Consider the following 14,479-nt stretch of genomic DNA (forward strand, 5'->3'; position numbering starts at 1 on the left):
CTTGGCCGCCTTGGTCCAGCGGGAGGTTCCACGGTGTTCTGCCGTGGCCAGGCTCCCGCAGACAGTGGTTTCTGTGGTGTTCAGGGGAGTGTGCGTGTGGGCAGCATTTCTTCTTGTCACCTCTTTTCCCGCAGAATGGGATGTCCCTCTGGCATTCCCTTGGATGTCATCTCTACTTCTTCCAGAAGCTTCCACTGGGTTTGGGGTGCTTCTATCTGTTCACATGGGTCCTTGTCCTTCCCACGTGTCCTTCGCTTCTGGCCTGGACTCCTGCTTTTCTAACATGTTCCTCATGTGGGGTCTTCCCAGTGTGAGGCCGAGGCCTTCGCCTCCCGGGTTGCCAAAGTCATCTTTTGGTCCCTGGCTCCAGTGAGAAGCATTCCTCATCAGACCAGTGCTGGCCCGGTGGGCACGGAGCCCTCTCCTCCGTCTCCCTCCCCTTAGCATGCCTCCCCCTTCCGGGGCCTTCTCCAGAGCCCCACCTGTGTCCTCATCACCAGGAGCCACCCGTGGCCTGTGGGTACTGTCAGCTCTGTGTATCTCCCCCACAGAGCCATTTATTAAAACACATATTTTTAGATGTCGATGGACCTTTATTTTACTCATTTATTTATACCCAGTGAGGAGAGTCGAACCCAGTGCCTCACACATGCTAGGCAAGCGCTCTGCCCCTGAGCCCCACCCCAGCTCCCCACGGAGCCATTTGAAAGCAAATTGCAGATAGGTAACGCTTCACCTCCAAATCTGCAGCATGCACATCTTAAAAACAAGGATGCCCTTTCACACACCCACAGCTGTGTGGTCGCACTTCAGGCACCCTGCGGCCTCCCAGGACAGCCCCAGTGAGCCTGTGTGGCTTCTGATCAGTCTGGGTTTTGAACTTGTACTGCTTTCAGTCTCTTCCGTCTGGAATAGTAAGCAGCCTCTGCCTTTCTCGTCGGGAGGCCTTCCAGGGAGACTGAGTGGGTCTGTCGGGCCTCCCCGCCGTTTTGTGCAGTCTGCTGGTGCATCCCAGCAGGTCTCGCCAGTGGGGCGGTAGGGCTAATGGCTCAGGTCGATTCTGGATTTTGTTGTGAGCACTTGGTTGTCATGGCTCTGTGTTTCAGATCCCACCTGTGACACCCCAGGAGGCACAGGTGTCGGGGTGTCTCAGCTGGCCAAGTTACCCCATGTCTGCAGTGGACAGGCTGGCTCCCTGTTTCTTGGGGAAGAACTCTCAGGGCACTGTGGCTGCATGTGAGCATCTGTCCTGTGGCCATCCCTCCTGGGCTCCGCCTTCGGCTGAGCTGCCTGTGTCGGGCTTTTCTGGTGTTCTCGTCGGATCCTTTATCACCTGCACTCTTCTATTCAAAAAGTACTTTTTCCGGGCTGGAGCTGGGGCTCGGGCTCAGTGGTAGAGTGCTTGCCTGTCATGTGTGAGGCACTGGGTTTGATTCTCAGCACCACGTAAATATAAAATAAAGATATTGTGTTGTCCTCAAACTAAAAAATAAATTTAAAAAAAAAATAAAATGCTTTTCCTTGGGAATAGGGGTGTACCACACCAAAGCCTCCACAGAACTCTGAATAGAGGTTCAGAACTTCCCTTTTTAATTGTCCGCTTTTGGAGTGGGAGGTTGGTGTGGTGGTTAATGGTGGTTACCCTGGGCATTGGGGTCTCAGGCGTCTGGTTTCTGTCCGTGAGGGTCACTTCATCTCTTGCTCTTCTGCCCACTTCTGCCAGTTCCAATGTGCCCATCCCCACACTGGCCAGCGGGAGCCCTCCAGGTGGCCTGGCAGCTCCCTTCCACCTGCTCTACTGGTTCGGGGCATGCCTCCCTTCCTGGGCTGTCCAGTGTCCTGGGGTGCTGTGCCCCTGTTCCTGGGAGCCTTGTCCCTGAAGCCAGGGCCTGGCTGCTTTGATCTGGGTTTCATTACTTTGAAGCCTTTCGCTGGGAAGAGATGGGAAGCCCCTGTTCAAGCATGGTTTATGTTGGTTTCTGGTCCTTACTTTATTGATATTTCTGTTACACAGAAAATCGTAGATCTTGGTAAGTTTTACTCACCTGTTGGCCTTCCAGCCTACATCACGGGCTTTGAGAACCGCATTGTTGATGCTGAGGGAGAGCCTGTCCTGACGGAGTTGAGTGGCCTCGTGGCTCTGCTCTGAGGCTCTGTCCCACTGGGTGCAGATGTGATGCATGACCCGGGGCCCTGGAAATAATTCTTTCCTTGGTGGAGTTACAATGCCAGTTTGATATCTGGTAGGATTCATTTGTTTCAATTTGTTTTATATTTGCAGTTTTAGATTTGCTTTTCTTCCTTTCTGATTCCATTTTTAAGAACTTTACACAGCTTGAAATACACAACTGTCTTCAAGTGTGTACTGGAGACTCCTAGCCATCCTGTCCCCTCCTGCTCCCCTCTGTCCTGTCTCCTGGAGGATTTCAATTTCTTGTTTATCCTTCTGGTGTTTTCGTTTGTTTATTCTTCAAAAGGAAGTGTGTGTATATCTTTGTTATTCCCCCCCTTTCTCTCTTCAGTTGGAAGCACACCACACACACTCTTCTGTACCCTGCACTTCTCAGTGAACACTGTCCTGCGTTCCACTCAATGTGGGCATGGTCTGCATCCTTTTTTATGGCCGTGTGGGATGCTAGGGGTGAATGTTCTGTAGTTTGTTCTACCAGTCTCCGATTGGGGGGCCTTTGGGCTTTTCCTGGTATTTCACCACCCCAAGTAATGCAGCCATTGAGTAGCCTGTGCGTCTGGTTCTAGAAGTGGGATTCCAGGTTGCTTCTTTATGACAACTCACTGCTGTGAGAACTCATCTGAATCAGTCCGTTTTCAGAGTGCTGCTCCCTGACCCCATTACCTTGTGCCACCCCACCTTTCAAAGGCTCCGGCACCTCAGCACTGCACACTGGGGACCAGGCACATGAGCCCCTGAGACGCACTCCCCCACATCCCCGCCGTGGCAGAGATGTTGGCGGGCACTGTTCCAGTGTCTGTCAGCTGCTTCCTCTCTGGAACTTGCCAGTCCTGTTGGGCCTGTCCCCATGACCTTGCCCTCATGGTGAGGTGTCCAACGCTGGGGGTCTTACAGTCAGGGAGACGTGAAATCAACCGTGTTAGCAGCTTTTTACCACAGTGACCAAAACTTCTTACCAAAACAACTTAAGAGGAGAGGTTTATTTGGGCTCATAGTTTCAGAGGTTCTGTCCATGGTACTTGACTCCGTTGCTCTGGACCTTATGGTGGAACCGTAGTGGAGGAAAGATGTTTAACTCCTGGTAACTAGGAAACAGAGAGAAGGAGGAGCCAGGGGGACGAGAGAATCCCCAAGGGTATGCTCCCAGTGACCCACCTCCTCCAGCCACACCCTACCTGCCTGCTGTTGCCACCCAGAACAATAGTCCTTTAAAATTGCTAATTAATCTGTAATCCACAGATGAGGTTACAACTCTCAACCTAATCATTTTACCTCTGGAAATTCCTGCATTAATACAGATTTGGGGGTATACCTCACATCCGAACTACAACATTCTGCCCCTGGCACCCAAAAAGCTCGTGTCCATTTCAAATACAAAATGCATTTAGTTCATCTCTGAGCGTCCCGTAGTCTTTAACAGTTTCACCATTGCCCAAAAGTTTAAGTCTAAATTCTCCTCTGAGACTTAAGGCGGATTCTTGGTTGTGAGCCCCTGTAATGACGAAAAGCAAGTTGCATGAATCCAACATAAAACGGCACCGAGTGAACATTTCCATCCCAAAGTGGAGGAAGAGGGTGTAGAAAGAAGGAATGGACCACGGCACGGCAGCCAGCTGAGCAAACCAGCCCTCCAGCTTGCACCAGGTGAGATGAGACCTCGGAAGGGCTTGAGCAGTGCTGCCCTGTGGCCTTGCCAGGTGCAGCCCAGGTGACCTCTCTGTTAGGCTGACTTTGTTTGCAGCCAGCATACTTCCTTGGCAGCCTTTCATCCTAGAGGGTCTCCTCTATAGCTTTGGCTTCTTACACCTCCATACGTGGCTCTCTAGGACTGCCTGCAGGGATTCTGACCCTGCTGCTCTTTGCCTGGCCTCCCAGGCCTTCCTTTGAAATATCCGTGGAAGCCTCCATGACCCCTTAAATCCTGCATTCCTGGAGAGCTGGCACCTGCGGGACCTTGCCAGGATCTTCCACCAGCTTGAGTAGTAGCTGGGCCCCCTGGATCATGGCTGAGCCTGGTAAAACAGAATCCCAGGGAAAAGATTTCCTAGCATCCCTGGGTAAGCAGGCTGCCCCCATGGTCTCTTAAAGAAGTTTCCAGTTCTACACCCTTGAGCCTGCAATGGGTGTGGTCTTGCTGATTCCTGAGTTGCCATCCTGAAGGCATTTTCCCTGTGGACTCTGCAAAGTACTTAGCTTCTCCTTATTGGTGGTGATCTCTTCAACAGTCACACCTTCTTCAGCCCCACTGCTGTCTGGGCTTCTTCTCTGGCCAAATGACAAGTTTTAAAAATCTCTCCTGCTTTTTGCTTCTGATTCTCACAAGCAAACCTGGCTGGAAGTTGCCAGCAACACTGTTGTCACTGCCTGAATGCTGTGCGAACTTGAAATCAACCTGCCATGTTAATTAATTCATCACTTTTAAATTCAGCCCCAACTCTCAGAACATGGGAAAAATGTAGATAAGTTATTTTTTTTTTTTGGCCAGAATATAGTATGAATGGCCAGTTTCCAAAAGAATGCTCATTTCTCTCTGAAACCTCGTGAGCATAGTCTTTTCTGTCCACGTTTCTGTTGGCACTGTGGTCTTCTAAACCCAACCAGAATCACCGTTGATTCCCGCTTACACATTCTAAGGCTTCACCAGCCGGCTTCTCCAAGCCTTTTCAGATTCCCCTACAAACTAGTTCCAGAGGTTTCTGAGCCGCATGGTCAGGTTAGTCACAGTAATGACCCTACTCTTAGTACCAGCTTCTGTGTCAGGTATCTTGGTCAGTGATGAAAAGCTGACATGACCACTTAGAGGAGGACAGTGTATTTTGGCTCGTGGTTTTGGAGGTCTGTCCACGGCTGGCCTGCTCCGTTGCTCTGGGCCATGATGACAGAAGGGTGTGGCAGACGAAACCAGGAAGGGCGGGGGGGAGTCAGACACACGCACACAAAGATGTGTGCACTTACGGAGCCACAGGGACAAGAGGTGACCCCCGAGTGCACATCCCTCGTGACCCACTTCCCCCAGCCACGTGCCACCTGCATACGGTCAACACCCACGCAGTAGTGCTTCCAGATTAAGAATCCATCAAATGGATCAGTCCATGGGTTAGGTGACAGCTCTCACAATCCGATTATCTCCCTTGAACACAGGAGGTTTTGGGGATACCTCACATGCAAACAGTAACATCAGCCTCAATGAAGTTTGTTGTATTTTATCATTATTTTTTGTACTGGGGATTGAACCACAGGTGCTTTTCCACTGAAATACATCCCCAGTCCTTTTTATTTTGAGACAGCATCTCGTTAGTCGCTGAGGGTGTCCTTGAATTAGTGGTCCTCCTGCCTCAGCCTCCCATGGCACAGGATGACAGGGGTGTGCCACCACTGCCAGCCTCGGTGAAGTTTTAATGAGTGAAGTTCAGTGTGCTTTATGCTCGTCCTTTTTTGCGGACTTCTGCTCCTGTCTTTCCCGGGTTTCTGTCGGGCCACCCGTCTACTTGTCCCGTGTAGGGGCTTTTCATCGGTCGCAGTGGTCAGCCTTTGTCTTCGATGTCGGTTGGAATGGTCTCTGCTGTGTCATTTGTGTTTCCTTTGCTGGTGGTGGGTGTTGCTCTGTGGAAGTCCTGCTGCTGGGGGGTCTATGTGTCCTCTCCTCTTTCCTCTGTTGGGACTCTGGGGTCTGCTGGGAGGGCCTTCTCCTCTCCCACTCTGAGAGGCTGAGGCGTGCTTCCTCCCACCACGTGCCGGCCCCTTTCTATGTTAGATTCTCATCTGTTGCAGTTTGTCCTCCTGTGGTGGCCGCTGTGGATCCTACTCTCATTTTCCAGATGACTATCTGGTCAACCCATTTATTAAAATGTCCCTATTTTCCCCAGTGTCCTAAGAGCCACCCTTACCACGCACCACCCTGAGTACCTGGGTGGATTTCTGGATTTTCTGCTTGGCTCCGTTAGACCAGGAGATTGGCAGACTGTTTCTGTGAAGGTGTGGATAACAAACATTTCAGACTAGTCCACTTTCCAAAAGAGTTCACATGTGGTCTCTGTCACATTTTTGTCCCTGTATATTTTTCAACAACCCGTTAAATTGTGAAAGCCCTTCTTCAGCCCACATTAGCCTGTGCCTCTCCATCACTTGCCCAGTGCTAGTGGGCTCAGCTCCCACCCTGCTGCCCTTCCTTGCAGGGTGTCCTGGGCATTCTTGCATGGCCTGTCTCCCGTGGACACTTGGTGTCAGTGTGAAGACTGTTGGATTTATGGGCAGATTCTGGCGGAGTCCATGAACAATGGCAGGTGTCTTCCCCAGGAGCAAGGACGCCTTCGTCCTGCATTTCTACCTCTCCAGAGAGTTGCCAGGTCTGCCTCCTGTGGGTGTGCGCCTTTCTAACTGATTGGGTTTGGTTGGTCTCTACTGTTTCCTTTGTTCTCCTCCTTTCTGGTACTCTTCACGGTTGTTTCCCCAGTTTTCCTGAGTTGTTGGTTCACTCACCTTAACCCTTGGTCTCGGTGGGGTGCAGTCGCCAGGCAGGACTGTTCCTCTGATGACAGCTGCATGTTTACTGGTTCTGCAGAGAGTGTTCTTAGTGTTGCTGTGTCCTGGAGGGTCCTCCTTGCTTGTGGGTGCTCTTTGACATAGTTTCAAGTAAGTTATGAATTTCAGAAATTTTATTACTAATTCCAGTTATTGCATTGTGAAAAGGGAGCATTGTTGGGCTGCTCCTGCTTTACGGAGTGTATCTAGGTGTTCTTTGGGGCCTTTAAGTTGCTGTTTCTTGTTGAGGTTTCAGGTGCACCTGAAAAGGAGTGCTGTGCGTTGGGTGCACGCTGCTGCCTGTCTGCAGGTGTCCCACGGACCTGTTGTGCTGTGTCTGTGTCCTTCCTGACTTACTTTCCGCTAGGTCTGCCTGCGAGTGGGCAGGGCTCTGTCTCCGTCCCTGTGGCCTCTCTGAATTTCTGCTTTGCTTGCTGTGTGGATACTCCTGGCTGCTGTGCAGAGGTTGTGATTGTGGAGCGTGGTGTTGGGAAGTTCCCGTGATCCGAGGGAACTCCGTGTACTGTGCAAAGGAGGTGCTTGGGGATCTTGAAGGGAAGGTGGAGATTGAACAGGACGCAGAACAGCCACCCGGCGTGGGCCTGGCGTGGGGCTGGGTCAAGGAGCTGGCAGGGACCCACCTGGGGAGTGAGGGAGGCAGATGTCCTGTGCCTGGAGCCTGTTCTCGGTGCAGCTGTTGGTTGGTGCCATCACAGCTGCTGACGGGTGGGGCTGACACACACACTGGTTGGTTTTCTGCTGGGGTCTTCGGCAGTGCTGTTGGATGGAATTTGGGCAGCCAGAGCCTCAGGAGTGGCTTCCGAGGAGCTGGGCAGGGAGCGCATCGCCTTCACCCATGGTGAGAAGAGTTGGGAAGCCCGTTCTGAGGGGCCGTGGTGGCCAGAGCAAGGCGGCCACGCCTGTGTGCATCCCCCGGGAGCACGCACAGCTCAGGGCCAGTCCCCAACCCCAGAGCCTGAGCGCCACATGGGCTGGGACCTTGAGTTCTATTTTCGGTGCTGCCTCTGCAGGGCCTGGTGTGGAAGGGGCGTGGCCACTGTTGGCAAGGCAGCGAGGTGATGGTGGTATGGAAGCGCTGGTGACGACGGGCTTATGGTGTGGAGCCCCCAGCAGGTGGCAGGAAGAGCTGGCTGGGGATAAGGGAGGGTCCAGCTGGGGCCTGCTAGGGTCAGGCACATGTGGGACCCTGGGTGGGTCTGTGCCCATGCAGGGTGTTGCTGGGGAGGTCACCCCACAGGTCTGGCCTGAGTGCGGGGAGGGCCCACACTGCCCCTTCCTTAGCTTGGGTCTCTGGTGAGTGGGGTAAGTGCCCTTAGTGCCACGAGCCCAGGCTTTGGTGCTCAGGGGTGTGGGACCCGGGGATCCCACCTGAACCTGGGCGTCCTGAGCTCCAGCCAGATATCGCAGGCCACTGAGTCCTCAGAGCAGGACCAGGCTGAGTTTGGGGTGAGGGTCTTGCCACCTCTGAGAGGCCATGCTGGGGCATGCTGCCTGCCGCTGGCCTTGGTGACCAGCTCCTCCTTGTTCTTGTCCTGGGTCCTTACGTGTCCTTGGCCCTGTGAGACGCCCCTTCAGGCCTAAGCAGCTGTTCCTCACCCTGTTTCCCTGGGACCCACCCTGGGGCTGAAGCTCAAGGTCTTAGGCTGTGTCCCTCCCTCTAGTAATTGCACTGCCACCTGGTCTTGAGGACAGGTGGCCTGAGATGGAGTCACAGAGGGAACCTGTGGCCCAACCGTATATAAACCTCAGTCCAGTGGAGGACCACACAGACTCCTGCCCCTTCTTCCTAGAGACCAGGGTTCTGCTCCTTAGTGCTTCACAAATGCTGATCCGTGGGGGTAGACCAGGGGTGTTGATTTGAACTTGTCAGCATCGCTGTCCCTGAACCTCATCTAATGGAAGTTTCAGTGGCATTTGTGTCAATTTAGAATTAATGATAGTGCCACTTCAGGACGAAGGCTGGCTGCAGTCGGCTCATGTCTCAGCCCCATAGCCAGGCACTGCCTCCAAGAGGAGCCCACAAACCCCGTGGGGTGCTGCCCGGCCTGTGTTAGGGCAGCCCCGGTCTAGGTCCCGAGATCAAGCTTGAAGCACCTGCTCCGCTTGAGAGGTGTATGTGTGTGTGTGCCTGTGCCTGTGTGTGTGCGTGCGTGCACCATATCGACAGCAGATGTCGGCTGCGTTCTTCCTTAATTCTGCGTGCCCAGAATAATGAGCTTCCCAACGAGCCTCATCAGGGCGCTTGTTCCCATCCATCATAGATGTTTTACAAGGACTTGGTGGAAGCCATGAATCTTATTTTGGGAGTTTACTGTGTACATTGAGAAGAAGTGTAGTCTTCTGAACTTGACTCTTGGCTTTGTTAATTGGGGCATTTTATGATGTTTTTGATTAATGTGTTTTTTAACTATCAATATGACGGAAGCAGAAATTAGTGATCATGACCAGAGCAGAGATCTCTTCAGAGAGTAAAGATGATAAATGACTCCAATTACTTCTGGGCCCTCATGGGGCCTCCTCGCACAGGGTCTCCTGGCTTCCAGCTGAGGTACGTGGTGGGCCCTGGCTTCCTGAAGCCGGGCGAGCAGCGCTGGTTCCTCCACTACCTGGCCGTGCAGACCTTGCAGATGGACGTCTGGGACGGGGACTCCTTGCTCCTCATTGGATCTGCCGCCGTCCAGATGAAGGTACGGCCTTGCTCAGGCCAGGCATGGCTCACAGGGCAGTCCACTAGAGTGCTGGTCACCATGCAGCACTGGACTGTGGTTTGCTTTTTGCTCACTGAGAACAGTGCTGAGCCCCCTGCAAGCTGGCCTGCCAGGTCCTGTCGTGTGCTGCTCCTTGAGTGTGATGATGTAAGTTTCCCGAGGGCAGGAGCCAGGTGGGTGGCCTTGAAGGTGGAATGAACAAGGGACAAGGTGTGAAAACATGGCATGGTCATCAGTGAAGGAATTCGAGTTAGAATCAGAACTCCCCTAACCGTGCCTGTCCGTATCCTGACACCCAGCTCTGTCCTGTCCTCGCGCTCTCCGCGGCTTCTCCGCAGACCTTCCCTACTGCGTGCAGGGGACCACAGTGGGTCAGAGGCAGACACCATGACAACTGCTGTGTGCTTCTGCGGGATGTCCTGGGCCTTACTCTCAAGGCCTGTGGGGGTAGGGGGAGGAGACACCATAACCATGGCTCCTGGGTCTCTCCTGCCTCAACCCCATGTGACCACACCCTCCTGCACTCTGGGCCCCTCTATTGATATGGCTCTCTAGTGGCCGCTGAGCATGAGACGCAGACCTGGCCATCACTCTGCCCCTCCTCTGCCATGTGCTCGCTTTCTGTCCTCCCATGTGCAGCCCCAGGAGTCCCTGACAGCAGGCTGCTGTTCCTGGGCTCAGCTTGTCCCTCCCTCCTCTGATTCTGACTCCCTGTGCACCCTGTGACTCAGCCCGCCTCAGTGTCTTTAGTAAGGAGGATGTGCTCCCTCGGGGTGTGGTAGAGCTGTGGGTGTAGGGGCCTGGGGCAGGGTCTGCCAGTAAGGACTCAGTTGCTGCGACCCTCCTGGTCTTCGGAGTCTTGTTTGTGCCTCCCACCCTGGCCCTGACTGCCCGAGAGCAGGGTGGGGTGCACAGCCAGGCTGCACACACTGCCCAGGGGGGCTCACCCCGCTGGGGCCTGGCCCAGCCAAACCCTGTGTCCTTGTTCTCCTTCATAACTGGAGACAGAAGCCGTTGATTCCCTCCCGTAAGAGCAGCCCTTAGCCCAGTGCCGTGCCGTGATGTGTATTGACAGGGTTGGACCAAGGAAAACTGAGTTTCAGGGGCTGGGCTTACCTAGCACGTGTGAGGCCCTGGGTTTGATCCTCAGCACCGCATAATAAATAGATAGATAGATAGATAGATAGATAGATAGATAGAAGGTATGGTGTCCATCTACACCTAAAAAAATAAAACCCTTTTAACTTTAGGTTTAAAACTGAAGGAGCAAAGGTGGGAAGTGAAGGTGGGAGAGGTGGCCTCCTGCGGCGTGGTCCTGGGTGGTCAGTGCTGTGCTGTCCTTTCTCTTCTGGCCCTCACCGAGCCACGCTCGGCCCCGCCTGGTCGTCCTGCTTTCTGCCCACCAAGTCTGCTGTGGCTCGCCTCTGCCTGCTGGTGGGCGTGCCGGAGACTGCCCTGTAACTGAAGGAGCTGAATTTCCTGTAACTCTCATGTTGTTGTGGCAGCCAGCAGCTGCGTGCTCCCTTTGGTGTGGCTGAAGCCCAGGGTCACGCTTGATGACAACCAGGGTGGGTTTTCAGCCCAATTCCAACTCAGGATTTTGACTCGAAACCTGTGCTTGTTCCACTGTCCCCAGACAACAGGTTCTAGGCAGCAGAATTCCTTGCCGAGCGAGGGTGGCAGGTACCCAGGGCCAGATTGGTACGGCCCAGAGGCTGGCAAGGCCTGCAGATGAGAGGGCCTGGGCTGCTGCACACGTGTCCTTTTTAAGGGTGTTGGCCTCTTTAAGTCCCTGTGGCTTGGTGGGCCAGGGTGCCGCTTTGTGTCTGTTCACGGCTCCTCGTGAGGCTGACGTCACTTCTTATATATTTATTGCCCCTTCTCCAGAGAGACTTCCCAGACCTCATCTTCCAAGGGTCCTGGCCTGGGGACGTGCATGCTGTGAGTCGGGCAGTGGGTACAAGCAGCGCCAGGCCAGCAGGTGCTGCGTGATGGAGCCCAGGGCAGGCTCGGGTCTGCCTCTCCACTCCCAGAGGCAGGTGCTTTGGTTGCAGTGAGAGTTGGAAAACCATTCCACACCTCTGCTTTGGTCCAGGGAGCCATGCAGTAGAGAAAGTGCAAGCGAGCTGGAGCCTTGATGGCAGCACAGTCCCCCGCACGCCAGCAAGCTCCTGGGCTCAGGCGGAGGCTGGGGGTGGAATGTGAAGACCCTGGCCAGCAAGGTCCTACCCATACCGTCCTGGCTCTGGCGCATCCCTGTGCTCTCTCTGCCTGACTTCCCGATGTGCCTCAGCCCCGCGCTCCAGCTGGCCCTTGTGCCCTGTGGCCCCTGCTGTGGACCTCTGGGCACCTCCAGCCACAGTGAAGTCGTGTAGGCTGTGCTGTGTGTTCCTGCCCTGCTGGCCTCCGCTGCCCTGCTGGCCTCCCCTGCCCTGCTGGCCTCCCCTGCCCTGCTGGCCTCCCCTGCCCTGCTGGCTTCCGCTGCCCTGTGCCTGTGCTCATCAGTTCAGACTGCTGCCCAGGTCACTCCTGAGTGCCCTGAGTTCGGCTCAGTGGAGGGTCCTTATCTCTTTCTACTGCCCACCTCTGGTCCTTCTCCCCGCGAAGGGCAGGTGCCAGGCCACTGTGCATCCCCAGGGGCAGTGTTTTCAGGGGGCAAGCTGGGTCCACTTCCAGAGTCTCTGAAGAAGCCCCTGATGTTGAGGACTCGCGGTTTAAGGAGGTCTCCCCCGCAGTGTGTACGTGGTTAGGGCTCTCAGGTTCCTGGCCTTCCCCATGCTCAGTGGTCTTTCTCAGGGCTCTGGAGTGGTTGCACCTGCAGGGATCCCTGGGAGGGGTGGTGGAACCCAGCTCCTGAGTGCCTGTCTCTCCTTCGCAGCACCTCCTCCGCCAGGGGCGGCCGGCTGTGCAGGTGCCACATGAGCTCGAGGTCGTGGCGACCGAGTATGAGCAGGACGCGTCTGTGGTGAGTGGAGAGGTGACCAGGTTTGGCAGCGTCAAGCCCATTGGTGTCCACACGGTGGTGAGGGGCCTGCTGCACCTGAACTTGGCCAACGTGGGTGAGTCCTGGCAGTGCTGCCTGAGTTTGTGCTGTTTCCGGGGACAGCTGGTCTCTGCTGGAGCGTGAGGGCCAGCGGCAGCGTGGGCGCTGTGTACTTGGTAGGAATCAGCAGGAGGCAGGTCAGCTTGGCTTCAGGAGTCCACCTCAGCTCCCGAGCCCCTCTTGACGTTCTCAGTTCCTGACCAGGACTGAGATTATTGCCACCTCAGATGGGCCCATGTGATGTCTGTTGGTGCTCTCCGTGGGTCATCCCAGTGACTCCGTGACAGTCCTCAAGTGGCTGGATTCTGGGAGGGTGTTCCTGTTTGGATGTGCAGTCAACATAACTGCCCGTTGCAGAGGAGAGGAGATGCTCCGTACCCTCCGAGCAGCTCGGGAGGGTGAGGGGGAGTTTCTCTCAGGCACTGAGCAGATGGAGTCCCACGGCTGCTGGCAGAGACTGAGCAGAGCCCTGTTCTCATTCTCTGTGTCTGGGCCGGGGTCGGGGGCTCGGCATGGTCCCACCTGGGCTTCCCGTTTCCAACAGAGGGCAGCGATGGGGTTGGGGCTGCTCAGTGCTGGTGGGTGGAGATCTCCAGAGGCTAGGTGCCTGCCTGTGGCCACCCCAGAGGGCCAACAAGGACCCTGCTGGTCCTGTGACACACCCACTGATCTTCCCTTGGGTATATTCTGAAACGGTCGGGCTTTTCTAGGCAAAATGGGAAGTGCAGTGAGACAAGCTATTGGGAGGTTCTGGAACACTCCATGAGGCTGGGACACAGGCCTCCATTATCTTATTAGGGAATTTTCCATTGCTCAAAACCTGGTCTGACCTGGTGTCCTGGTGACCCACGGGCCGCTCCACCACGTGCAGGCACAGCACAGGTGTCAGAGCTGCGGTGGCAGTGGGGGGGAGCGCACAGCCCATTAATTCTGGGAGACTCTGCCTGCTTGTTTACAAGTGTAGACGGGAGGCAGTCTGGAAAGCAGACAGTGCGGACCCAGCGAGGCTCAGTTAGGTTCTGGAGGAGTGAATGAGCCACGTGTGAGCGGTAGGCGCTGTCTGAGCACTCGCCGAGCTGCAGAGGCCTCTGCTCGAGCCCCTGGCTGCGCTTACCTTAGTTCACCCGCCCACAAGTGTGCAGTGGCTCCAGGCCTTAATCTTATCTTGAGGAGAAAGATGGGCTCCATTATATGTTATCTTAAATTGTCATTTTCATACTTTGCCTGCAAGAGAGAGATAAGCCCAGGGGAAGGAGAGTTGCGGCCTGCAGGAGGGACTCTGAGCACTGGAGGGGAGCTGCCGCAGGGGACCACGCTCACGCAGCACTGCACACCCCTGCAGCAGCTGCGCTTGTGAACTTTGTGGTTTTTTTTTTTTTAAGAATAAAGTGGTATGGCCTTTATTTCTTTATAAAACTGGCTATTGTGCGTGGCACAGAGGCGCTGCCAGTGCATAGGAAGACCTCTGTGGGAGCCTTCGGGGGCAGAAGCGGGCGCTGCACAGCGCCTGTTCCAGCGGGAGGCCGAGCAAGGACGCAGGGTTGCCTGTGGAGATGCAGCCATCCGCCAGCCCCACTCAGGGCTCCTGGGTCTTGTGGGGGGCAGAGGACTGTCCTCTGGCTTGGTGCTTCTCCTCCCAGGCCCCCTGGCTCCTCAGCAGTCTCTTCCACACTGTGTTCTGATCCGTGGCCTGATCTTGACCTTGAAACAAATTCCTCGGTCGCTGTCCTCCAGGGATGGCCAGAACTGTGTTGCTTTCTTTCCCCTGGTGATCTGGTTGTGAAATAGGCCAGCAGGTCAGCTGGGAGATTGGTTCTCACTTTTGCAACCTCCTGGAGGCAGCTGTCAGGGCAGATGGCCCCGTAGGTCAAGTGTCTGTGTCCTCAGGGGACGTATGGCAGCCAAGTGCATGCTTCAAGGAGAGCCAGGATGTGGACTTTGACAAGTGACCGAGGTGTGGGGCCAGACAGCTGGTGGTGGCGTGCTGTGCTCAGC

At 55.0% G+C, this 14,479-nt stretch overlaps 1 protein-coding gene across 1 annotated transcript in view; it reads left to right on the top strand.

Annotated features, from left to right (window-relative positions):
• The window catches only part of NPHP4 (nephrocystin 4), a 105,963-nt gene that overhangs the window by 70,289 nt on the left and 21,195 nt on the right, over positions 1-14,479 (top strand). Inside the window, exons 18-19 of the mRNA XM_081306819.1 lie at positions 9,260-9,420; positions 12,320-12,500. Coding sequence (XP_081162945.1) covers positions 9,260-9,420; positions 12,320-12,500 — 342 coding nt within the window. The remainder of the gene's footprint in view (positions 1-9,259; positions 9,421-12,319; positions 12,501-14,479) is intronic.

The sequence above is a fragment of the Spermophilus citellus genome (assembly GCF_964194105.1).
Source record: "Spermophilus citellus genome assembly, chromosome: 9".
NCBI classification, from domain to species: Eukaryota; Metazoa; Chordata; class Mammalia; order Rodentia; family Sciuridae; genus Spermophilus; species Spermophilus citellus.